We start from the raw sequence: 26,267 nt of genomic DNA, 5'->3' as shown, positions 1-26,267 counted from the left end.
AAGTAACTGGCCGAATGAAACCGATTGGCTGAGAAAGGATGGGGATACATAATGTAAAAAAAAACACCTCCTACAGACAGCTGTCGCTCGGACCCTCTCGCCGGCGAGTGGTCTGCATCCCGGCTGAAGTTAGTCTACCTGGGACAGGGGAAACCTGGTCTGCCTTTCGCCTCTCAGTCATGTGCAACCCTTGGTGTTGAGCGGTCACAGGCAGCAGCATTCAGACAGCGAGCCGGACTCAGAGCCTTCCCTGGGCGAGAGAGAGAACAGCACAAGTGGAGCAGAGAGAAGAACTTGGCTGCTGCTTCAGCTGGTGAACTGAAGAATTCGCCAAAGGACCCTCACCCTCCGGGTGCACTTACCCCTGACCCAGGCGGGCTAATTGCCCAGTTGAAGTAGAACTTTATTTAGGGCATCGCCCACTATTCCGCTCCGATTCTGCCAAGTGGCGGCTGCCTCGACTCTCTCGTTGCCAAAGTCATGTATCGCCCGACCAGCCCAGGTGTCGACTCCGGTGCTGGGGTGACCGCCGTCCCCGCTACGGGCTACCGCTCTCCGTTTACTGGGAGCGGGAGCGGGATCGGCGCGGGATCCAGCGCCAGGCGGGACATCGGGTCGACGGGCGGCGGCGGGACGGAGGCGGGGGCGGCGGCCAAGGTGCAGGCGAGCGCCGGCTCGGGTGCCGTGGGGGGCGGCATCGACACTGGCATCGACATGTGGCCCCTCAACCTCACGGGGGGCGAGCAGGGCCCCCCGTTCCTGACCGACGCCTGGCTCGTCCCCCTGTTCTTCGCTTTGATCATGTTGGTGGGGCTGCTCGGGAACTCGCTGGTGATCTACGTGATCAGCCGGAATCGGCAGATGAGGACGGTCACCAACTTCTACATCGGTGAGATATGGGTTCCAGTCGGGATTCCCGCCCTCTCAACACCTGTGCGATAAAACCCCCAAAAACTGACGCGGGGCTGGGGTTGGGAGGGTGGGGGGGGGGTGGTTGGAGAGAGATGCCAAGGTCAGATATGAGCAATGGGTTGGATGGGTTGGAATTGGAAGTGTTCCAGATTCGAAGCAGGGCTCCTGGGGTGAGGGGGTTCAAAATTGAAGGTCAAGGACCGGGGTGGCGGGGGGGGGGGGGGGGATGGGCAAACAAACCTCCCCGCCAGGGCAGCTGCCGGAATTTAAATTCACTTCATAAAGCCTGGTATTAAAAGCTAGTCTCAGTTATGGTAAGCGCAGAACTGGCATTGTTAGAAAAAAAAACCCCATCTGGTTCACGAATGCCCCTCTAGGGAGGGAAATCTGCCCTCCTTACCCGGACTGGCCCACACGTGACTCCAGACCCCACAGCCATGTGGTTGACTCTCAACTGCCCCTCTGTAATGGTGCGGCAAGCCGCCTCAGTACAAGGGACAATTGGGGATGGGCAACAAATGCTGACCTTGCCAGCCACGTCCCATGACAGAATGCATCAAATCGGGTTTGGGACGGTTTGAAAGGGAAACTGAGCCTTGGCCAGACCCCTGATATTCAGGTTCGGGCACTGTACCCCAGTAAGGATGTCACTCCAGCACAGATACACAATGATGTTGTCAGGCTTTAAAGGGTTAAATTAAAGTCCAGGATGCCTCGTAACCCTGGCTTCTGTCCCCTGGTGTTTAGATGGTTGTGGGGCCATGTTAAGCCTGTGTGGGGCCATGTTAAGCCTGTGTGGGGCCATGTTAAGCCTGTGTGGGGCCATGTTAAGCCCGTGTGGGGCCATGTAAAGCCCATGTGGATGCAGTGGATCCAGACGAGCTGTTTACTATAATAAAATAGGAATAAAAAGCAAAATATTGCGAATGCTGGCAATCTGAAATAAGAGAAAATGCTGGAAATATTCAGCAGGTCTGGCAGCATCTGTGGAGAGAGAAACAGGCTCAACGTTTCGAGTCCTTGTGACTTTATGTTCAGAACGGTTTCCTATGGTGGGAAAATCCAAAACAAAGTTGGGTAGGGGAGAGGCGGGGGCAGTGGGTGGTGGGGGATAGGCCATTCAAGAGTACAGTCAGATTTGTGGGAATGTGAAATCCCTCTTCCTTCCTCCAAAATAAACCCCGGAGGCATGACCAATTGAAATTTTAAGACTGCAATCGATAGCTTTATTAGCAAATGGCATTGAGGGCTATGTGGTTCCAAGGTGGGTAAAGAGAGTTGAAGATCACATCAGCCACAGTTGAGTGGTGGGAACAGGCTCAAGCGACTGAATGACCTACTCCTGCTCCTAATCTTCTGAAAGACTGCAGGGGTGGACATCCTCTCAATCCCACCCTCCTGACCACCATACCCAGTGCTTTCTCCTCTGGCTCTACCTGGCAAAGGGTTCGCTTAGAGCAGAAATCTCTTCAGGTATACGAACAGTGCCTGGAATGGACTCCTGGCTACAGGTAAAAACTCCAAGGTTCAAGATGCAGGGAACATTTAGCAGTCTGGGACTGGAGTTGGCAATACTCACTTACTCTCATACTCAGTTTTCACTCCAGGAGCTAGATATTTTAAAATTTATAACAGCCCAAATAATTAATGTAGCACAATGTTCCACACATTGAGCCACTGATGTCAACAAACCAGATACTGTGCTGCCCCTAGTTATTACTACCTGAGCCCAAGCTGAAATACTTTGTCTGGGAGTAGAGAACTGTTTGGAAAGTCTTTTCTTTCCCAACAGTTTTTTGAGCACTTTGCCCCATTAACCAGTTGAAAGAAGAAAAATTGCTGAAAGGAGCAGATACTCTTAGCTGACGGCCCGGGGCCAGAACTGAGGGAGCACTACATTGTTGGAGTAGCCATTTTTCAGATGTTAAATGCCTTCTCAGTTTAATATAAGAGATCCTCCCATCGCAAAGTTTCAAAGAAGAGTTCTCTATGGGGTCTTGGTCAAAATTTATCCCTCAACTAACATCACTAAAAGCAGATTATCCAGCCATGATATCATTTGATACTGTAGATTGCGATATATAAGTCAAGCCAGTGTACCAGATGATGCAATTTTTCTGGCCCCAAAAATTGTGTTTTTGCATATACTCATTGATTAAGTCAACCCCTCTTTTCAACCATGACACTCTATACTCGCGTTAGTCGTCAGCCTCCATTAATCACCCCACAAATGCATGGTTACCTACTTTATAACCCTGTACAAGGGTTCGAGAAGGTGTTATAGTTACAACCAGAGAGAGCAAACCCCACAAGACGATCAACAAAGAGAAATGGGCCTTCCATTAAAATGGATGAAGGATGAAGCTAATTTCAAGCTAAAAGATGTGGCATTTGCTAACTCATCAAATAACTGCGCCGCAGGGAGAAAATTTGGTGTTAGTGAAAAAAACGTGCGCAAATCGAAGAAGAAGGAATCTGCCCTGAGGAAGATGCCCAAGACCAAATGCGCCATGAGAACAGGGACTCGATCTAGAGAAGGATGGGTTAATAGGAAGTCAAAACCAAGTCAAAACCAAGACACAGGGCTTTTCTTTACTGAGAGAGTTTATTGGCTTTGTTCAGTCTCATAGCTCTTCTCATGCCCCAGTGTCCCAACTGTCCCCTTTTTATATGTGCTCTAAGTACTTATTGGCAACATGGATGAAACACCCATGAATTTCCATTGGCCCAGCAACCACACTGTGGAGTGGAAAGGTTCGAAAACAGCTCCAGTGAAAATGACAGGACGCGAGAAGACAAAATTCACCGTGGTACTAGCCTGATTGGCCGACGGAATGAAATTAAAGCCTTTGATGATTTTCAAATGTAAGACCGTGTCAAAAATGAAATTCAATGCAAGGGCTTTTGTGCATTTCCATGACAACAGTTAGATGGATGAGAATAGAGTGAAGATACGGATCGATAATGTGTGGAATAGCCATCCCAGTGGTCTAACGCAACGAATGCAGCTTAATAGCGTGGGACATGTTCAGATACCAAACAACTGATGAAATCAAGAGGTGCCTGTGAAGAAATAACACCCAAATTGCAATTATACCAGAGAGTCTAACGTTCATCGTTCAAGCTTTGGATGCGTGTCTCAATAAGCCATTCAAGGTTCATGTTCATGCTGAATGGATTAGGCAGGTGGTTGATGTAGAAAAAAACCTTCACAAAGACTGAAAATGTGCGCGCTGCCCCGTTTAATGTTCTGTGTGGATTTGTCATTGTTATCTTAGTGCAAAAACTGTCATCAGGTACTTCAAAAATGTGGAATATCCAATTCAATGGATGGAAAGGAGGATGATTTGTTCTGGGGTGATGATTATGAAACAAAAAGAGCTAAGATGATGCCATAGCCAAAGTGACTCAGAATGAATTCAATGAACTCTTTCCATTGGATGCCAAAGACAATGAGTTTGATGGGTTTTAAGATGCTTTCATTGTGGTTAAAGCTACCTTTGTATAATTTATTCAACAACCATGCCACAATCATTTAATATGAATTACTGATGTTATGCTTTTTTCACATTTCAAAATAGCGACCACCTACACCCGACACCGGGTTTACATTTTACACTTGGTGTATAGATCAATCCCTGAGCTTGGAATGATTATTGGAGGTTCCAAAGGCTCAATTTATACACCGACATCTGTGGTATTTATGAGAGCTTGCTGTGTGCAATCTGGCTGCCACATTTCCTGCGCTATCTCAGTGAGTACACTTCAATAAAACAATCCATTGACTATAAAGCACTTAGGGACTCCTTGAGGCCATTCTGAGCACCACACCTTAGAAAAGATATAATGGCCTTGGAGGAGGTACAGCATAGGTTTACCAGATGTTACCTGAACACTAAAGGTTAAATTACAAGGCGATTTTACACAAAGTAGAGTTTTACTAGGTTTCAATATATTAAGAGGGACAGACAAGGTCAATAAAGGGAAACTTTTTCCTCTGCTTGGGGAGTCTAGGACTAGGGGGCATAGCCTAAAAGTCAGAAGTGAAATTAGGAAACACTTCTACATGCAAAGGGTGATAGAGGTTTAGAACTCTCTTCTGAAAATGGCAATTGATGCTAGATCAATTGCTAATTTTAAAACTGAGATTGATAGATGTCTGTTATCCAAAGGTATTAAAGGGTATGGACAAAGGTGGGCGTATGATGGAGCTAGGTCACAGATCAGCCCTGATCTGTGGGGGGAGGCAATGACATAGTGGTATTGTTGTTGGACTATTAATCAAAGGCCCCAAGGTAATGCTCCAGGGACCCGAGTTTGAATCTTTCCACAGCAAACGGTGGAATTTGAGTTCAATAAAAATCTGGAGTTAAAAGTCTAAATCATGACCATGAAACAATTGTAGTAAAAACCTATCTGGCTAACCAATGTCCTTTAGAGAAGGAAATCTCTCTTACCTGGTCTGGCCTACATGTGACTCCAGACCCACAGCAATGTGGTTGACTCTTAACTGCCCCCTGAACTCAGGATGGGTAATAAATGCTGACCTGGCCAGTGATGCCCACAAGCCCATGAATGAGTTAAAAAACAGGCTTGAGGGGCCAAATGGCCAATGGCCTCTCCTTCCTATACTCTGTGTAAGGCACTACATAAATGCAAATCTTTCCCATGTTTTTCCTTAAGGTTGGGCAAGGGCCTGGTATCAACAGCAGAAGCACAGTTGTCTCATCATGGAGGCCAAGCACATGCTATAAAGGAGGCAAGCCCTATAGCTCAAGAGGCATTGAAGCCTCATTTCCGCATGTATCTTGCAAACTGCTGTCAGGTCAGGTGCCCACTGTGCTGTCTTGCTGGATGTCGGAGCCAGTTCCATGCAGTTGCATATTTTCCTGGTGTTACTTGAGTATGTCATGATTCATCGAGACAGTCGCACCGCACCAGCTCAAACTCCACCCACGCCATATGGATATGTCACAGTGGTCACATTGTATACAATCAGACAGGTCCCACACATGGAGAACACAAATGTTCCTGACATAGAATTAGGAATGGCAGTGTAGACTGAGGAGGCCAGTACTCTCCTGGGACCTGGTCAAATGCCTTCAGTTGAAGGGAACTAATATTTTAGTTATAAGAAGATAGCCTAAGAAATAGGAACTGGGGTAGGCCATTCAGTCTGCTCTGGATTTCAACAAGATCATGCCTGATCTTTTACCTCAACTCCACCTTCTCACCACATTCCTTAGTACCCAAAAATCATTCAGCCTCTGTCTTGAACATAGGACCCACAACTCTCTGGGGCAGAGATTTCCAAACCCCCATTTCAGTCCTAAATCGATGACCCCTTATTCTGAGGCTGTGACCCCATGTTCTAGATTCCCCAGCCAGGGGAATCATCCTCCCCTGTCAACACCTTTAAATCATTATAAGTTTCAATTAAAAATTTCAGTGAGATTGGAAGTTGGAGAGTGAAACCATAGGGAAATTGACCTCTGAATGTTCAACATGCTGAACCTGTGTTCTTCTGTGTACTTTTTTAATGGAGCATTAACCTGTTTATTTTAAATGGGTTCATGTGTGTGTATATATATATATATATATATATATAGCATATTTATATGCATATAAATATAGAAGAAATTATTTCATGTTAATGAATGGAATGCTTAATCATAGGGAGTAGTTAAAGAATCTTTCAAGGGAAATTTTGATAAACATTTGAAGTGGAGGAATATACAGAATGGTGGGGAGAGAGCATGACACAGGGGTTAGTTTTATATCAGCATTAAAGAGTCAGCACAGACATGATAGCCCCTGGCTGCACTGTCCTTCCTTCAGACACCATTCCCTAAGAGAGCACGAACCTTCATTGGATTGGTCCATGATTATACTTGGCAAAGTACTGCAGTGGTTTGCTGTTGCCTTTTGCAGTCTGGCTGACCAGGGAACTCTCCTGCACTTACCACCTACCATCAGGCGTATCGGAAGGATTTACAGGCTGAAAAACCAACCTGTTTAGCCACATTCTAAATACACCTTCCACAGCCATTGAGCCCTGGAGGAGGACCTGAACCCAGAGCTTCCGGTACAGAAACAGGGACAGTATCAATGCACCATAAGACCTCCCTACTGCACAGTTAATATTTCTAAATGTATTGAATGCTCAGAAATGAATCTAGTCCGCAGGAATCTCTATCCTTGAATGTGACCGGTTGGGGAATCATTGGCTACAACTACACCTATCCTGAAGTAGGATTGCTGTGCAGAATAGACATAAAAAATGAATATGTTAATTCATGTGGAAGTCTGCAGTACACAGTTCATTTATTGCTGGCAATTAATTTGCTTTGGTAGCACACTGGTTAACATAAGCTAACAGGATGAAGTAAAATCCCTGTGGAGTGTTCTCAAACTTTTCAGATGCAGTGCCTCTATCTTAGATTAAATCTGCCAGACTGTGCCAAAACAAGTGAACATTTTGACATCAGACTTTTAGGTCAATAGCACTTTCTGGGCTTCCCTCAGTGAAGGACTAACCTTCCAAACTGCAATGACAATGCCTGAGACAGTGAAAAGCAACAGAACATAATATTCTTTTTACTAGGGTTTTGATAGAGTGAAATGGTGCCGATGTGGAATGTTTGATTAGCTGCACAAGAAGTGATGGCTTCAATTTGGATCCCAGTAAAGTGAGATGGTTGTAATGACATTTTTTGTTTTGTTCAGTGCCACTTGAACAATGCAAAACAATTAACTGCGTAATTATGGATTTTGCTCACTTAACAATTAGGTTTTGCAATGCAAGTGGGCTTTGAGCTATTTAAATACTGGTGATGTTACTAGGGAGACCAATTTGGTGGGGTGGGGGGTGGATTAATACTGAAAGGCTTGGATAGAGTGGACGTGGGGAAGATGTTTCCATTAGTAGGAGAGACTAGGACCTGAGGGCACAGCCTCAGAGTAAAGGGAAGACCTTTTAGAACGGAGATGAGGAGTAACTTCTTTAGCCAGAGAGTGGTGAATCTATGGAATTCATTGCCACAGAAGGCTGTGGAAGCCAGGTCATTGAGTGTATTTAAGACTGAGATAGATAGCTTGATTGGTAAGGGGATCAAAGGTTATGGGGAGAAGGCGGGAGAATGGGGTTGAGAAACCTATCAGCCATAATTGAATGGGGGAGCAGACTCAATGGGCTGAATGGCCTAATTTCTGTTCCTATGTCTTATGGTCTTATACAGGAATATTGGGATGCATTTTGGCTTAAGCCCAGTATTTCCAATTGAGCACAAATAAGGCAAGCGAGCAGCTGTCCAGTTTGCTTTTGCTCAGAATCACTCAGAAATGAGGACTTGGTCTGCTTCAAAACCTAACGCACCATTGTGGTATTTGGGCAGAAGTTCCTATGAAATATGATGAATGCAAATACTCGTAGATGTTGCTTTCGCACTGAATCTCTTCCCGTACATTATGGCGCTAATGTGCTTGCAGTTGTGTCGAGCTGCTTGCATGCACAGACACCTCTGAGCCATTTAAAGAGGAAAAGAATCCAATGCGCCGCTGAGGCTGCATCTTTTGCTATTGTGATAAAGTGAGGTAGCCTGTCCCTTTAAGAGAATGCAAGCGTACTGATCATTTGGCAGCACTGACAAATCACTGTATAGTGCGGGCAACTGGGAACTGTATGTCTAGTTCTGGAGGTTTTTGAGTGAGCACGTATGATCTGGTGCTCTGCCCTATGTTTCAATAAGCCATCACTGTTTATTCTTACATCAGTCTCTCCCCATTATTGATTGCAAGCAGCAACTGAAGGGAACATAGGAAGGCGTGCAGTTAGAGTTCGATTGGCCAACAAACTTACTTACTCAAAGACATAAAAGCTTTAAAGGTTGCTTTTCTGTCATGAGCATGTATAACAATATATTAAACTAATGCGCTGAGCAGTATGGATATCGCTGCCTGACTAGTATGTGTCAGCTTGAATCAGTTGGCAGCAGTGTCACCTTCAAATCAGAGAACTGTGGGCTCAAGCCTCACTCTATTTGAGCTTATACTCTAGGCTAACGCTCCAGTGCAATGCTGAGAGCAGGCCTCATGATCAGAGATGCCATCTTTCCAATGAAATGTTGAACTGAGATTTGACATACCTACAAGTAAAGGATCCATGGTAATTCTTTGAAGAAGCAGAGGTAATTCTTCATAACCTGACCAATATTCATCTCTTGTTGTGTGCACTTGTGTGCAAATTGGTATTTGCACATTCCTCCAAAATTGCAATGATTCCACATTGTGGTGAAGTGCCATGGAACATTGTGAGGATGTGCCAGACTCATAAATACAAGAGCATAAACTTGACTTTTTGAGATAATGTTAGCAACCCATTACAGCTTCTTGAGTTTTGTTGGAGCTACACTCATTCATACAAGTGGAGAGTATTGCCTTGCACCCCTGAACTTGTGCCCTGTCGACGGTGCAAAGGCTTTCATGAGTCAGGAGGTGATTTTGTGCTTGTGTCTGTATACATAAAAATATTTTAAAAATTTACATTTATATAGCACCTTTCACAACCAACAGAACACCCCAAAATGCTTAAGAACCAATGAAATACTTTTGAAGTGTGGTCACTGTTGTAATGGATGAAATGCAGCAACCAATTTGCGCACAGCAAGCTCCCACAAATAACAAAGTAATAATGACCCTAATCTGTGTTTTGCAAAGTTGATTAAGGGATAAATATTGGCCAGGACAGCAGGATGAACTCTCCTGCTCTAATTCAAAATAGTGCCATGGGACCTTTTGCATCAAACTGAGAGGGCAGACAGATCTTTGGAGTAAAGACTCACCTGGGAGCCAACACCTCAGACAGTGCAGCACTCTCTCAATGCAGTGTGCTGTAATGCAGTGTCAGCTTTGACCCTTGTGCTGCCGTGTGAATTTAACCCACACCTTCTGCATCAGAGATGGGACGTCCGCCCACTGGACTACAACTGACACATACGTTTGACATAACACAAAATACTGTTAAACTGCTCACGAAAGTAATTCTCTGCATGCTAAGATTCCCGAGCACAATTCCAAGGCCCTAGTATTTGACAAATTTTCTTGATGAAGAATCAGTAGGAATTCTCAATAAGAGTCCTTTCAAAAGCTAATCCCCTGCGGTGGTAGAAATGCAGCAAATCAGTTTCACTTATTCTCCCCAGTGACCATCATAGAAAAAAGACTTCAATTCCATCAATGTAAGGTAGACTTGAATGCAGATCTCAGAGCTGAAAGACATTATTTTTAATCCATTGCATCTGGCATGTGAACAATGCAGATACTAAAATACAAACTGATTGCAGATGCTCAATTTCCACTTGTTTTTATGTCATTGGTCTTGAAAATGTAAATATCAGGAGGATCGTAAATTGAATTTAACTAGTGTTTCTGACAGTACAAAGGAATCATTTGAAGCTGCCAACTCCTTTGGCACATAATAAACCAAATGTTTTATGAAATTCTTGAGGCCTCCTGTTTGTTAAGCCTGCTTCTTGTTGTCACAAATTAGTTAAGCTTTTCTGTGGCATAGTGAATGTCTGCTTTTGTTATGTTTAATGCTGCACCAACTACAATAGGAGTGGTAAACACTGGAAACACACGGCAGCTCAGGTAGCGTCAGTGCAGACGGAAAGAAAGTGAACATTTCTGGTTCTTGCCTTTTCATCAGTACTGGCAAAAAGTTAGAGATGGGTTTCAAGGAAGTATAGATGCCAGGGAAAGGGGTGAAGAGCAAAAGGGAAAGACTGTGGTAGGATGGAAGACAGAGGTGATTATTTTTTATTCATTCAAGGGATGTAGGCATTGCTGGCTAGGCCAACGTTTACTGCCCATCCCTAATTGCCCTTGAGAAGGTGGTGGTGAGCTGCCTTCTTGAACCGCTGCAGTCCATGTGGTGTAGGTACACCCACAGTGCTGTTAGGGAGGGAGTTCCAGGAATGTGACCCAGTGACAGTGAAGGAACAGTGATATATTTCCAAGTTAGGATGGTGTGTGGTTTGGAGGGAAACTTGCAGGTCATGGTGTTCCCATGCATCTGCTGCCCTTGTCTTTCTAAGTGGTAGAGGTCACAGGTTTGGATAGTGCTGTTGAAGGGGCCTTGGTGAGTTCCTGCAGTGCATCTTGTAGTTGGTACACACTGCTGCCACTGTGTTTCGGTGGTGGAGGGAGTGAATGTTTAAGGTTGTGGATGGGGTACCAATGAATAATCAGGCTGCTTTGTCCTGGATGATTTCAAGCTTCTTGAATGTTGTTGGAGCTACACTTATCCAGGGTATTCCATCACATCCCCGACTTGCGCCTTGTTGATGGTCAGCAGGCTCGGGGGAATTAGTGGGACAGCTACTCACTACAGAATTCCCAGTCTCTGACCTACTCTTGAGGCCACAGTGGCTGGTCCAGTTAAATTTCTGGTCAATAGTAAACCTCAGGATGTTGTTGAAAGTTGTGTTGGCCAATATTTACCCATCAATCAACATCAGTAAAACAGATTATCTGGTCATTATGACATTGCTACTTTGGGTGCTTGCTGTGTGCAAATTGGCTGCTGCCACATTTCCTACGTTGCAACAGTGGCTATACTTCTTTTGCTGTAAAGCAATTTGGGACATCCTATGATAATCTAAATGTAAGTCCTTCAGGTCTTTTAAAACATAAGTTTGATTACACTCATCTTCTCTCCTACTGTTATAAACCCTGTTGGGTCATGCATTATGTTGACCCTTCTTCAAGGCTTCTCAAGATAAACTGCCTATGGCAACACTCCTGAGTGAGAAGACCTTCAGAGTTCCTTCCCAGAAAACAGGTGACCCTCCCGTGAATCCTCCCCACAATGGCCTGGCAGAGAATGGGGAATTCTCCGAGTGGGGGGAATCCACAGTAATTGAACACGTGCCCCATCCTCCCCTGACTTTCCTCCTGCCCTGCTCCACTGCTATAAGCCCGACAGGGCAGAACTTCTACCTGACAACTTCACTGTGTCCCTGACCACTTCCCACTTTCAGCGATCAGGCACATATACCTATTACCGGCCAACAGACATGCCATTTATCATTGTGGGTGATGGGAAGCGAACAGGCTTTGGTCCCTTGCTGTGCTCTGCTGCTTTCAAAACGCAAGTGGAAACCGTAGCCCAAGTTCAAGAAGGCAAATTTCATTGTTACGCTGCTGTCAGGAATTTTAAAACCTGATCCCTCTCACCACGGAGATGTTAGCAGCACTGGACGGCTGGACCAAAGTTCCCTTACGCCTCGTGCTGCTGGGCTGCAACTAGCAGGGATTACCTCGTATAATTCCCACTTACAAGTGGGCAAGGGCAAAACTCTGCTGGGCAAAAAAGAAACCCAATGTCGCCGGGTCCTGTTCAAAGTCCACCCAGCCTGTGCCAATTTGACATCAAAGAGCAGAAGGAAGTTTGGTGTCCGATCACACCACTGCATCATGCGAATGCAAGGTGCTGCGGTGGCTCCAGGACATTCTGCTTCACTTAAGGTTGCTACATAGGGCAGCGCTTCTCAAAAAGTGACCCGTGGGGGGTCTCCAGGGGCTGCTGCAAAGTGCGAGTCACCAAAGCTGGCATTCAGCCAGAAGAGTCTGACGGACTCCTGGCTCCAAGTCACGGTCCAAGCATCCTGGAGGTAGCTCTGAAAACCTGCTGCCTTAACCAACAACATACAACCGTGAGATCAGATTTTCGCGGAGCCCAGCAGGAGACTGGAACTGGGAACCAGATATCACCTCATTGGTCAGAACTAAGACATAGAGCTATATGTCTTGGGTCTGATGAAGGGTCATCCAGACTCGTAATGTCAACTGTGTGCCTCTCCGCAGATGCTGTCAGACCTGCTGAGTTTTTCCAGGTATTCTTGTTTTTGTTCTAGATTTCCAGCATCCGCAGTATTTTGTTTTTATCGCCCCATTGGTGTCTCATCAGAAGCAGCCTCCATTCTCCCCATTAATTATGATGAGAGTTTTTGGGGTGACAAGCGAAAGCAGGTGGGGTTAGGACCGGTAGGTGGTGCGCAGGGTCTTTTGTGCTGTGTAAGTGGTCCGCGGACTAAAAGATTTGAGAACAACTGACATAGGAACAGGAGGAGACTATCGGCCCCTTGATCACATTCCACGAGTCTATGAGATCATGGCGGATCTGTAATTTAACTCCAGCCACCTGCTCTGGCTCCATATCCTTATCTAAAAAAAAAACCCTACCGACCTCAGATTTAAAATGATTAATTAAGCTAGTGCCTACTGGTCTTTGTTGGAAGTTTTGTGTGGCACAGTGGGTAGTTCCCCTGCCTCTGAACTAGAAGCTCTGGGTTCAAGTTCCACTCCAGGACTTGTTGGCCAAGGAAGGTGTGCCCATAACACAGCCAAACAGGTTGAGTATTGGAGCCTCCACCATAGCTCCAGACTATGACGTGGAAAAGTGCACATTGCCGCAGCATCGAGGTCTCCTTGAGTGAACTGCAACATACCACCTATTGATTTTTGCTGGAGCAAGTTCCACACTTCATTGTGTGAAGAAAGCTTTCCTTACTCATCTTCTGAATGGCCTGGTTCTGATTTGACAGCTACGCCCTCTCCTCCTGGACTTCCACACCAGATGGTGTAACATGAAATATTGGAATCAATTCCTGAGTTTCGAAAACATGGGAATGAGTGGGCTCAGAGACAGTAAGGATCAGTTGTAATTTATTGTTTAGCCACCCGCAGTGGATGTTATCGCCCAAAGACATTGAACATTTTTCTCTGTCATCATAATTAATGGGATTCTGGAGTCCAGTTGTGTTCACATAGTCAAAGCTATCAGTGCCAAATGACTTACAATTATATCATATGTTGCTTGTAGACTATACTGGGAATCAGTTACAAATGTTTTCTTGACACTTTTGCAACAATGAATGGAAATCTTTAATTATGTGGTGAGAAACTGGTTTGTGCAGCACAAAAAATTATCCAATGCAGAATAGAGCTATTTACTGACATCTAAACCTGGTGGCTCAGTAGGTGGATGTTGTACCGATTACTACAGAGCAGGAAGGTGCATAATCACAGAATTTCGAAAAGAAAATCCCTTCTTTGAACTTTTAGGGTGCAAAAGAAAATTCTCAACATCCCTCAGCATCCCCCCACCTCCCCTCCCCCATCTCACCCAGCGGCCCGCCACCCCCACCCCTTCCCCTCCCCCCCCGCCGCTGCCAACCGAGCCCAGTTGGTCTCATGCACCTAGCGGTAAGCAACACCGGCAGAGAGCTGGCAGGAGCTCACACCTGCTGTCCCTATTACCCAGGCAGCTGGGAGTGGCACCGTGAAGGGACAGAGGGAAGAGCATTACATACGCTCATGAAGGTGGAAAAGAGGCGGAGGATGGGACATGTTTTAAAAAGGGCATTATCGTTGGTAAATATTTTCGGTGGGGGAGGGGGAGGAAGGGCAAGAGGAGAAATGTCAAATACATGATCAAGTTGAAAACTTACAGATGACAAAGATCATTTGATCCATCCCAACTTATCCATCGAAAAATAACCTGCAGCTTCCCCATGACAATTAACGTCAAACATTTCTTAAATCATTCCGGGGTCTTAGAAAGAACTTGCTTTTATATAGCTCCTTTCACTTCCTTAGGACATCCCAGCATGCCTCACAAGCAATTAACTACATTTGAAGTGTAATTACTGTTACATAAATAAGTGCGGCATCCAATCTGAACACAGCAAGATCCCACAAACAACAATTAGGTGAATAACAGTTTATCTGGTTTGGCGTTGCTTGAGGGAAGAATGTTGGCCTTGGCAGTGGCAAATATAGCTCCTCGGTTTAATCTTTCATCATTAGCCTGCTGCAAACTCATTCCTTATATTGGGTCACTCTTCATGTAAAGTAAACCGCCCACCAATCTAAATATGACCATTTGCCTGCGTGACCTGTTCATTGGCCGGAATCTTACGGTCCTGTCGCCACGGGGACAGGGCCTTAAAATGTGGTGACTTATTCTAAACTCCATTGACGTCGGTGGGACCGTAAAATTCCATTGGCATAAAATACCGCCCATTAAGTTGACCACGTTGTGAATTAGGATGATGGATTATGGGCCGATGGGACAATGTCACTGGGCAGAACATCATGAGGAGGATGTCCTCACAAAATGTCTGGTCCCCAAACCTTCTCCTTTCAACAATTCTGCAACATAAAAGTAAATGGGTGATCTTCTCATGCCACCCCACCCCTATGAGAGGGGAGAAAGCTTGTCCAGTCCTTTTCTTTCCTCATGGTGCCAGTTTTATAGGGTGGTATGCTGCAATTCCAAAACTCCGAGGACTAAGCAACTCATCTTTTCTCTTCCCTCTCTGTGTTTTCAGCTAACCTGGCAATGACAGATATCATATTCCTGGTATGCTGTGTGCCATTTACAGCCACTCTCTATCCCTTGCCTAGCTGGATATTTGGAGACTTCATGTGCAAATTTGTCAACTATTTACAACAGGTAACAAGTGGCCAAGGAAGCCTTCTCTGGCTGAACTGTGATTAGCGCGGGTTTGGGATCGGTCTGTGCTGACCTGTAAGATGGATTTGGCCGCATGGCCAAGGGGGTGCTCTTGGATTGGAGTAGGGAAGTGATGGCACAGTGCAGGAACGCAAACTTTGAGACCTAGGTAAGAATATCAACAGGAAACTTGGAAAGGGCTCAGAAGGTACATGGAATTAGACTTGAGGTTCTGTCTTTTTCCCTATAGCAATGTGGATGATTCAATACGTAAGGGATCCAGGATATGAGAGAGAGGGGAAATGCATCCATCAGAAATTTTGCCCATGTATTTAGCCTGTCCTTCTTTACTGCTATTTTTAATGCAAGGAGTTGGGGTTACACCACAAGTTGAGGTGTGGTCATGTCACTAGACTAATAATCCAAAAGCCCTTACTAACCCTCTGGGGGCATTCATTCAAATGTCCACCATGGCAGCTGGTGGAATTTATGTTCAATTAATTTTAGAAGAATCTGGCATTGAAAGATGGTCTCAGTAATGCCAATCATGAAACTATCATTGATTGTTGTAAAAACCCATCTGGTTCACTAATGTCCTTTAGGGAGGGAAATCTGCCCTCCTTACCCGGTCTGGCCTAGTGACTCCAGACCCATAGCAATATGGTTGACTCGTAACTGCGCTCAAGGGCAATTAAAGGTGGGCAATAAATACTCACCTTGCTAGTGATGCCCACATCCCATAGATAATTTTTTTTTTTAAAAAGTGACACCAGCTTATGCTCTTTTTATAGCTCAGTAAGTTTATTCAGTGAATAGCTAGGCCACACAGGACCAGAGAGGTCCAAGATAAAATTTCCCAGTTTGGGCTAAGATAGTGATTCATTTTAAAACCTTTATTTCTCAATATAGCCCGATGCTAATTATTCTGACAAGGTGGGGCTTCTCCTGGAACCGCTCCAGTCCTTGAGGTGATGGACCGCCTACGATGTTCTTAGGTTGGAAATTCTAGGAGATTGAAGCAGTGAGGATGAAGGAACAGCAATATGCGTGGCTTTGAGGGGAATTTGCTGCTCATGATGTTCCCACAACATGACCTTCTTGGTGGTATAGGTCATAGGGAAGGGAAATCCTGTTGAAGCAATTTTGGCACGTTGTTGGTCTGGAGAAATATGTAGTTGAATCAGTAATGTGACAGGCAAACCAACAGGAGACTTCCAGCTGGCCTCTATCTTCAGAATTAGGGAGGAAGCCAGTTAGGGTTCTAACTCCTGATAAGTTGTGCTGGAGAGGGAGGATTTGTGGACTCCAGGTGAGGACCTGACAACCATTTCCCCCTCGAAAGGGCAAAATATTACTGCCACCTGTAGTCAAGGTTCATGCAATTGCGGCAAGATATTGGAGGGCAAGTGTCACCTGTAGCAGACGAGGAAGGGAGAATAACTCTGGGGATACAAGGAGAATCGAACTAGTGGATTTATGAAGAACCAACCAATTCTCATCCAAAAATAGCCATCTGTTTCAGAACTGATGAAAGCTATGATTTCCAGGGGCTTTGAAGGATAAATTATAAAGGTGCATTTCTTAAACTTGGCTGGTATGCTCTTATGTAGAGGAGATTGATGAGTGATCTGATCAAGGAGTTTAGAATATTCAAAGGATTCGATAGGGAAGGTAATGGAGAGACCATTTCCTCTGGAGGAGGAATCGTAAACGAGGGGACACAATTGTAAAATTGGAGTTAGTCCATTCAGGAGGGAAATCAGGAAGCACTTTTCACACAATAACGGTAGTAGAAATCTGAAACTCTTTCCCCCAGAAGGCTGAGGATTCGGGGAGGGAGGTGGGGGGTGGCAATCAGAGTTTTCAACACTGTGAGTGATAGGGTTTTGTTGGGTAAGGTATCAAGGCTTATGGAGCAATGGCTAAATGGAGTTGAGGTACAAATCAGTGATGGTCTATTCTAAATGATCTCATCCTTTTCCTAATGGTTCTTAGAAGAGGAGGAGGAGGTGGAAAGCATTTGCAATGGGGCAAAAGCCACTACAATTTTAACAACTGACGTGTCTTTCCATTTCCCGCCTCCCCCTGCCCCCTCTCTTTCTCTCTCTGTAGGTTACGGTCCAGGCAACCTGTATCACGCTAACCGCAATGAGTGTGGATCGTTGCTATGCGACCGTTTATCCGCTCCAGTCACTTCGTCACCGCACGCCCAGGTTGGCAATGGCAGTCAGCATGGCCATCTGGATTGGTGAGTGTGACTGAAAGCCAAGGAGCTGATGGGGGGGCAGGGGGGTTTGACAGCTGGAGGGGTGGTGGGGGGGATGGTGCGTGGGGTGGTGGGGGGGAGTGGAGGGTGGGGACGAACACCAGCAAACGCTGGAAACACACAGCAAACTCCGGGAAGACAAAAGACAAATTAACATTTTGCTTATAGACCTTTACACAGGATAGGAGAGCGAGGGTGGCCGATCCCTTAGGGGACCCATAACACACAAAGAAGGATGGGTGGGACCTTGGTAAACACATTCTTTCAGATGGACTAAATACTGGAGCAATGAGACTGCTATTGGGGTTAACATCCAGGCAACAAAGCTTAAAAACTGGGACAAAATGAAAATTCTTGCACAAGAGGTGCCCGTGCATTACATTTGTAAGTTTACAGGCTTCTTGAGTTTTTTTTCCCTCAATGATTTGGAAGTGACTCTTCTCCCAGTCTCCACTTTTTTTGCAGCAGACTCTTATGTGTGGCTTCCATGTTTGGCTCAGCTGGTAGAAGCACCACCCAGGCCACGCGGTTCGGGAAAGTTGTGACCTGGGCTGTCAAGCGATTTCATCCCTGCACACTGGCAAGAATAATGAGTGAGGATTCCTGCTGCTGATCACTACCCAGGGATCCTGGCTGGGTAGTTGAACTGGGAGAGGCCGGGGGACTGGGTTGGGAGGGGAACAGGATAAGGCATGGCTCTGATGTCAAGTACAACTAAATAAACTGCCAATATTTAGGGCCCAGGTTAACACGTTAAGAGTAACAAATTATGGACTACAAACAAGAGTAGATCAGAAATGGGAATTCTGCCTTTAATGTGACATCCTACAACACATCAAAATACTTCACAGAATTGGCATCCTTCACTTCTTTTGCTCTTGAGGCAGCCATGTTGAGGCAGCTGTGTCCCACAGACAGCAGTGAGGTGAATGTAGCATTGAGCATTAAGAGAACTGCTGTTTTTGAAATAGTGCCCATGGAATCTTTACCATTTGCCAGCAGAGGCAGGAACACTCTCAGTTTAACATTTCATCTAAACAACAAGCACATGCCTTCATAAAGTGCCTTTAAGACAGAAAAAAGTCAAAGAAGGATGACTGAAAAATTGGAGGTGGATTGTGAGGAACATCTTGAGCGTTGTGCAAAGCGGGAAGGAATTCTGGGTTATGGAGCCTAGGCAGCTGAAACAATGTCAAACAATGGTGGAATAAAAATCTCATATCTCCTTCTGATGTTTACACTACTGAATCACCTCAAAGCTAAGGATTTCATTTGAGATCACAGGATTGCTGGAACTCCCCAGAGCAGCCTTAGTGAATCACAGGGGATTAAACTGGAGAATTCACATCATGGTCTCACTTTACAGTCAAACCATTGATACCAAGATATGTAAGCTTCTGCTTCATCTTTAACTATTTAAATTTTAATTCTTTCACCTCTTCTTTCTTATCTTGTATAAAGAGAATGGGGCCTGTCCGAATGACCTTTGTTTCTTTCCCTTTATCTGGTCCCATTTGGTCCTCACTTTCTGCCTTCTCTCACTCCTTTTCTCTTTGTTTGCCCTTTGCAGGTTCCTTCATTCTGTCTGTCCCCATGGCTACGTACCACCGAATAGAGTGGGGCTACTGGTATGGACTGCAGACTTATTGCATTGAGGCATTCCCAACAGATTCCCAGCAGAAAGCCTTTATTGTGTACACATTCCTGGCTGTCTACCTTCTCCCCCTGGTCACCATCTGCGTGTGTTACACCATCATGTTGAAACGAGTGGGAAGGCCCAGGGTTGACCCCATTGACAACAATTATCAGGTAAAGAGAGTAAGAGCATGAATTTATATAGTGCTTTTCTTGACCCCATGACATCGTAAAGCACTTTACAGCCAAAAAAGCAATTTTTTGAATTATTCTTGGAATGTAGGAAATGCAGCAGCCAATTTGCTCACAGGAAGCTCCCACAAAAAAGCAGTATGATGACAACCACATAATCTGCTTTAGTGATGTGGGTTGAGGGATAAATATTGGCCAAAATGCTAAGGAGAACCCCCTGTCCTTCAAATGAGTGCCATGGGGTCTTTCACATCCACTTGAGAGAGAGCAGACTGGCATTTCAGTTTTTCATTTGAAAGATTGCACCTCCAACAGTGCGGCAGTTCCTCAGTACTGCACTGGACTGCCAGCTTAGATTTTGCCCTCATAGGGCGGAATCGTCCCAGATTTGCGCTATGTGAGGTAGCGGGCGGGTGAGACGTTTTACCCACCGGTCACAATGGCTGCTTTTCACACCGTATCATCCCAAAGCCGCCGCATTAATCATACGTTCCCAGGAAACATGCAGTTTCTATGGTGGATGGGCTCTCATTCACCTGCCGCAGTGTCATCTCACCGCCATATCACGCCGGGAGCCATGTTTAAAGTGTAACCGCGCGCGCACCTCTCAGCGCTTCCAGCCCATGACTGCTGTACGGAAGAAATGGCCCTGAAAGGTAAAATGACTGCAGCCCCCAGGTTCAATGACGTGTCCCTCGAGTGGCTTTTGGACGCAGGGGAGTCTCGCTGTGATGTCCTCTACCCCTGCTCTGGCCGCAGGAGGGCCAACAACATCACCAATCTGGCTTGGAGGATGGTGGCAGTGGTGGTCAGCGCCAACACCCTTCAACAGAGACCAGCCACCCAGTGCTGCAAGAGGATGAAGGATCTCCTCTGTTCTGTCAGGGTAAGTCACTCTTCCCATCGCTCTCAACTCACACACTCACAAACCCATCACACATCCACAGGGCCCTCACTCACTGCCAGTTCAAGGGACATCACCATTCACTCTCTCACACTCACCATCATGTCCTCATCTCGTTCATGGGACCATTCACCACCCGCACAGGCTGGACATACTTATCATTCGGTCTGTCCGCAAGCATTACCCAGACCTCCCTGTCGCTTGCCATTTCAACACTCCACCCTGCTCTCATGCCCACATGTCCGTCCTTGGCCTGCTGCATTGTTCCAGTGAAGCTCAACGCAAACTGGAGGAACAGCACCTCATCTTCCGACTAGGCACTTTACAGCCTTCCGGACTGAATATTGAGTTCAACAATTTTAGATCTTGAACTCTCTCCTCCATCCCCACCCCTTTTCCTTTTCTTCCCCCTCCTTTTTGTTTTTTCCAATAATTTATATAGATTTTTCTTTTCCCACCTATTTCCATTATTTTTAAATGTATTTCCACCCAATGTTTATCTCTAACTTTCAGTATTCTCCCATCCCGACTAGAGCTATCTGTACCTTATCTGTCCTGTCTTCTACTCTTAATTAGCACATTCCTTTAGATAATATCACCAACTTCAACATCTCTTTGTTCTTTTGTCTGTGACAGCTTTTGGTTATCTCCACCTATCACTGGCTGCTTATCCCAACAACCACATCCCCCCACCCCAACCCTTAAACCAGCTTATATTTCACCCCTTTCCTATTTTTACTTAGTTCTGTTGAAGGGTCATGAGGACTTGAAGCGTCAATTGTGCTCTCCTCTGCCGATGCTGAGTTTTTCCAGGTATTTCTGTTTCTGTTTTTGTTTTGGATTTCCAACATCCGCAGCTTTTTTGCTTTTATACTTATCATCTGGCCTGGCAGGTGTCCTGCTTACACTTTCTCTACCTTGGCTCTTGCAGGAGAAGCTGACACACAACAAGAGAGAGAGGTCGCAGACTGGTGGAGGAATGCCTGACATTAAGGTCCTCAGACTTTGAAAACAGAGCCATCCAGCTGGCCGGCGATGACAGGACCGGTCCTGTGCTGACGGTGAGGTCGATGCTGCTGTACCAAGTGAGGATCCAGCAATGCAACATCCACCAGACAACCATGCAGTGAGTCATGTGTCCTCTTTCACAGGCCACTGCACTAATTATCTCCCCTTGCTTTTGCAGGCAAATCTGCCAACAGCTGACATCATCCATGACACAGGGCCTCCAATCAAGCCCCAAAAAAACCTCAAGAGGAATTTGAAGGACGCTCCCTGAAGTCCTGACACAGCACTCACCCACACCATCCATCAGCGCAGAGACACACACCTCAGTGGGATCTACCTTTAGAGTAGCCTCGGGATCACAATCTGGTGAGCACATCACGCTGTCTGATCCACAGTAGGTGGAGGCAGGGACTTCCCAGGCCTCCCACTCGGAGGACTGCTGGCCAGAAACTTGCTGAGTCCGAGTCAGATGAGGAGCCTCTGGACTTGGTCATGTCTCAGTTGCTGGAGCTGCAAAGGCAATCTCGGGAACATCAGGAAGGGGTGTCTGCTGCACTCCTCAGATTGCAAAGTACGATGGAGGAGTCCGTCCGCCTTCAGGCTGAGGTGATAGTGCCGGCATGTCAACACACTGAGGTCAACACTGGTAGGATGGCAGTCGCCATGGAGACCTTGGTTCAGGACGTCGCTCCTGCACTGCTGCATGGGGTCAACTCCATCGCTGGCGCCATAGTTGGCCTCCAACAGTGTGTACGCGAGAGGGGTGCCAAGCAGCTCGGTCTCATTCCAGCTACCTTTTCTCCTCAAGGAGTCAGCCTGGTGCCCTCAGGCACCCATAGTGAGGAGGATCAGCAGGTGTAACCCTGGGGGCCATCCATCCAGGTGACTCCGAGAGTGTCCGGCCCATCCAAACACCCTCTTCTGTGACCCCAGCAGCTCCAACTCCACAGCCCGAGGAAGGTGCCACTGCCACACAGCAGGATCCTGAAAGCAGGCCGGGGCCCTTCAGGTCTCGGCCCTCCAGAGGATGCCCGCCAAGATCATCACAAACAGGGCGTAGCAGTCAGCAGGCTGCCCCCACCTCCGCTGTGGATGTTCGGGGAGCACCAAGACGTAGCAGCAGGGTTAGGAAGGTTAAGAAGATGTAACTCTTTTGGAGTTAAAACAATTAAACTAAATTAACAAGATAAGGGATAAATCAAGCACAGATCCTAATTCAGGTCAGCTGTAAAACCAAGAACAAAGTTTAAAGGAAACTTACAACTTTAAACCAAAATGTGATAAAAGGGGTCGATAAAACACCCCAGTCCCCACGGTGCCCACTGGGCACGGAAGGCCTCCAGTGTGCCAGCAGACACCGCGTGCTCACTCTCCAGGGACACCTGGCCGCGAATGTAGCCGCGGAAGAGGGACAAACAATCGGGCGGGACTCCCCCATCGATCGCTCGCTGCCTGGACCTGTTAATAGCCAACTTGGCCAGGCCCAGGAGCAGGTTCACGAGGAGGTCCTCCTCCTTCCCGACCCCCTTCCGCAATGGGTGGTTAAGGAGATGTAACTCTTTCTGAGTCAAAACAATTAAACCAAATTAACAAAATTGGGATAAATCAGGCACAGCCCCTAATTCAGGTCAGCTGTAAAACCAAGAACAACGTTTAAAGGAAACTTACAAACTTTAAATCAAAATGTGATTAAAGGGGTCAACAAAACACCCCAGTCCCCGCGGTGCCCACCGGGCACGAAAGGCCTCGAGAGTGCCAGCAGACACCGCGTGCTCCCTCTCCAGGGACATCCGGCCACGAACGTAGCCGCAGAAGAGGGATAAAGAATCGGGCGGGACTCCCCCGTCGATCGCCCGCTGCCTGGACCTGTTAATGGCCAACTTGGCCAGGCCCAGGAGCAGGTTCACGAGGAAGTCCTCCTCCTTCCCGACCCCCTTCTGCACTGGGTGGTTAAGGAGATGTAACTCTTTCAAGTACAAACCCATTTCCAGCTGTTTCAGATGAAGTTACATTGTTTCATAGTTTGCCATTGTGAGATTTGAACTCTTGATCTTGGGGTTACAAACCCAGTACCATAACCACTTGGCTATTTAGGCCAAGCTCGCAAAGAAGATGTAACTCTTTTGAGTTAAAACCAATAAAACTAAATTAACAAAATTGGGATAAATCAGGCACAGCCCCTAATTCAGGTCAGCTGTAAAACCAAGAACAAAGTTTAAAGGAAACTTACGAACTTTAAATCAAAATGTGATTAAAGGGGTCAACAAAACACCCCAGTCCCCGCGGTGCCCACCGGGCACGAAAGGCCTCGAGAGTGCCAGCAGACACCGCGTGCTCCCTCTCCAGGGACATCCGGCCACGAACGTAGCCACGGAAGAGGGATAAACAATCAGGCGGGACTCCCCCATCGATCGCCCGCTGCCTGGACCTGTTAATGGCCAACTTGGCCAGGCCCAGGAGCAAGTTCACGAGGAGGTCCTCCTCCTTCCCGATCCCCTTCCGCACTGGGTGGTTAAGGAGATGTAGTTGCACAGACTGGGCACGGGAGCTAATCACTTGTACATAATGTTCACTATTATCAATAAACTCCCAAGAATGTCTCCCTATCTATGGCTCCTTGTTCTGATGAGCAGTGTTCTTGTCACTCAGATGTGAAGTCTTTCTGCACAAGGTAAAGGCAGGTGTCTCTCTCCAGGGTCTCTCCCCTGTGCTTTGTGTAACCTTCAGACCAAAGTGATGGTCCAGCCTCACACTCCCTGGACACGTTACTGATGCCTGCACCTCGATGGTGCTGGTTATTGCTGCCAGAATGTAGTGGGCAGGTGTCACAGAGTTCCCTCATTCTCTCTGTGTGCTCTCAGCACCTTTAAGCTGGAGCTGGCCCCCATCTCTTCAGCATCTGTGACCGGTGATACTGTGCTCCTGAAGGCGAACAAAGAATCAGATTCTTTTAAAGTTTCATGGCTGTGTCTCTATGATATGACCCTGATCACAGAGCGCAAGTGAGCTGCCCTCGGCCAGACAGGAGTCAGACATTCTCAGAGGCTGTGTGAAGATCTGTGGAGTGTCCTCATGGCATGTTGTAATCATTCGCCTGCAATATAGTGACTATTAGGGCCTCCACTGTGTCTCCATGACAGGAGCATTATCACAGAGGGTACTGGTGCTGCCATAAGCCAGACTGGAGTCAAACATTCATAGATACAATGTGAGGATCTATCGTGTCCCCTCACTGCATCTCATCATCAGCCTCCACAAATCTAGCAGCTATGAGGGCCTCCCGAGCATGTCTGTCTTGTCCGGCCAGTGCGAGGGCCTCAGCCCAGTCATTGTCACCTCCGAGGACCTCCTCACCCTCATCCCCATCAGTGTTCTCCTCATCGGAGGAGACTTCCAGCTCCTCCATCTCCTCCTCCCCAGCTCCTCTCTCTGTTGCTGTGCCAGGCTGTAAAGAGTGCAGCAGATGACAATGATGCATGACACCCTCTGCGGACTGTATTGCAGGGCTCCACCAGACCGGTCCAGGCACCGGAACCTCATCTTCAGCATCCCGATGGTCTGCACCACCAAGTTGGGAGCTGCAGCATGAGCCTCATTATAGCGTCTCTCTGCTGCAGTCTGAGACCACCACACGGGTGTCATCAGCCACGTCCACTGCAGGGAGCCCTTGTCCCCAAGGAGCCATCCCTGCTGCCTCTGTGGACCCTGGAAGAATTCAGGGATCTGTGATCGACTGAGAACATAGGAGTCATGCACCCTCCCTGGAAACTGTGTTTGTGGTGGTCACACACCAGCTGCACATTCAGTGAGTGGAATCCCTTGTGGGTGACATAGTTGACCGTGTGTAGCGATGGAGATCTGAGCGCCACATGACTGCAGTCAATGGTGTCCTGTACCTGTGGGAAACCCGAGATCTGGGCAAGTCACAGCCCCTTTGCATCCTGGCTTTCCTGGTCCCGGGTGAAATGCACAAAGTCGTGTGCCCTCACAAAGATGGCATCCGTGACCTTATGGATGCATCTGTGAGTGGAGGCTTGTGATATCCCACAGAGGGTCACCTGTGGAACCCTGAAAGGAGCCACTGGGGTAGAAATTGAGCGTCGCTGTTACTTTCACAGCCACTGGCAGTGGATGCCCTCCATGTCCCCGTGGCACCAAATCCTGCTGCAGGTGGCAGATGTGACTGACCCGTTCCCTGGACATGCGCAGTTTTCAGTGACACTGGTTCTCGGTCATCTGCAGGAATGAAAGGCGGTGTCTGTAGACCCCGGGTGTCACTGTGGCTCTTCAGCAGCTTGTGCAGGAGCCCCAGCTGCCCCTTCTTCCAGAGGGTGCTGCTCATCCCTCTGCGCAGCCAGGCACCTCAGTCACTCTCATCTCCATCACCTCCGCTCTCTGTAGGCCATGAAGCATGCAGCTCACTCACCAGGCTCCATGATCCTGATGTCCTCCTTCTGCAGGATGAAGGAGAGAGACGTGTGGTTAGCGTGGGCGCACTAAGAACCTGTCTTGGTTAAGCCTGGAGGCCCTTTAAAGCATCTCGGAGAGTGCTGGCCACCACTTGTTTGGCCAGAGAATAGTGCGCTGAATGACTGCCTGAAACCCCACCCACCTCCGCCCCACTCCACTTGACCGATTGGCAGCAGCTTTGCCCATTGGACTGCATGCTGCGCTTTCAGCTGAGGCACAGGTATTCTCCTAACCCGCACTGCAAGGCTGCACTGTTGGCTTGAACCATGGGGGAGACTGGTCCAAACCGGGATGCTGACATTGCGAGGGGCTGTGAGCGCCTTCAGCAGTGACTGCTCCATGGCCAGCTTTAGCAAGGAGAT

General features: G+C 47.1%; 1 protein-coding gene across 1 annotated transcript in view; it reads left to right on the top strand.

Moving 5' to 3' along the window:
• The first annotated feature begins 719 nt into the window (after nucleotides 1-719).
• The window catches only part of LOC121271426 (G-protein coupled receptor 54-like), a 35,027-nt gene continuing 9,479 nt past the window's right edge, over nucleotides 720-26,267 (top strand). The window contains exons 1-4 of the mRNA XM_041177433.1: nucleotides 720-889; nucleotides 15,306-15,430; nucleotides 17,543-17,678; nucleotides 19,267-19,505. Of these exons, the coding sequence (XP_041033367.1) occupies nucleotides 802-889; nucleotides 15,306-15,430; nucleotides 17,543-17,678; nucleotides 19,267-19,505 (588 nt within the window). The 5' untranslated portion in view covers nucleotides 720-801. The remainder of the gene's footprint in view (nucleotides 890-15,305; nucleotides 15,431-17,542; nucleotides 17,679-19,266; nucleotides 19,506-26,267) is intronic.

Source organism: Carcharodon carcharias, chromosome 30 (assembly GCF_017639515.1).
Source record: "Carcharodon carcharias isolate sCarCar2 chromosome 30, sCarCar2.pri, whole genome shotgun sequence".
Taxonomy (NCBI): Eukaryota; Metazoa; Chordata; class Chondrichthyes; order Lamniformes; family Lamnidae; genus Carcharodon; species Carcharodon carcharias.
The sequence above is the reverse complement of the archived record's forward strand: the minus strand, read 5'-3'. Positions and strand labels throughout refer to the sequence as shown.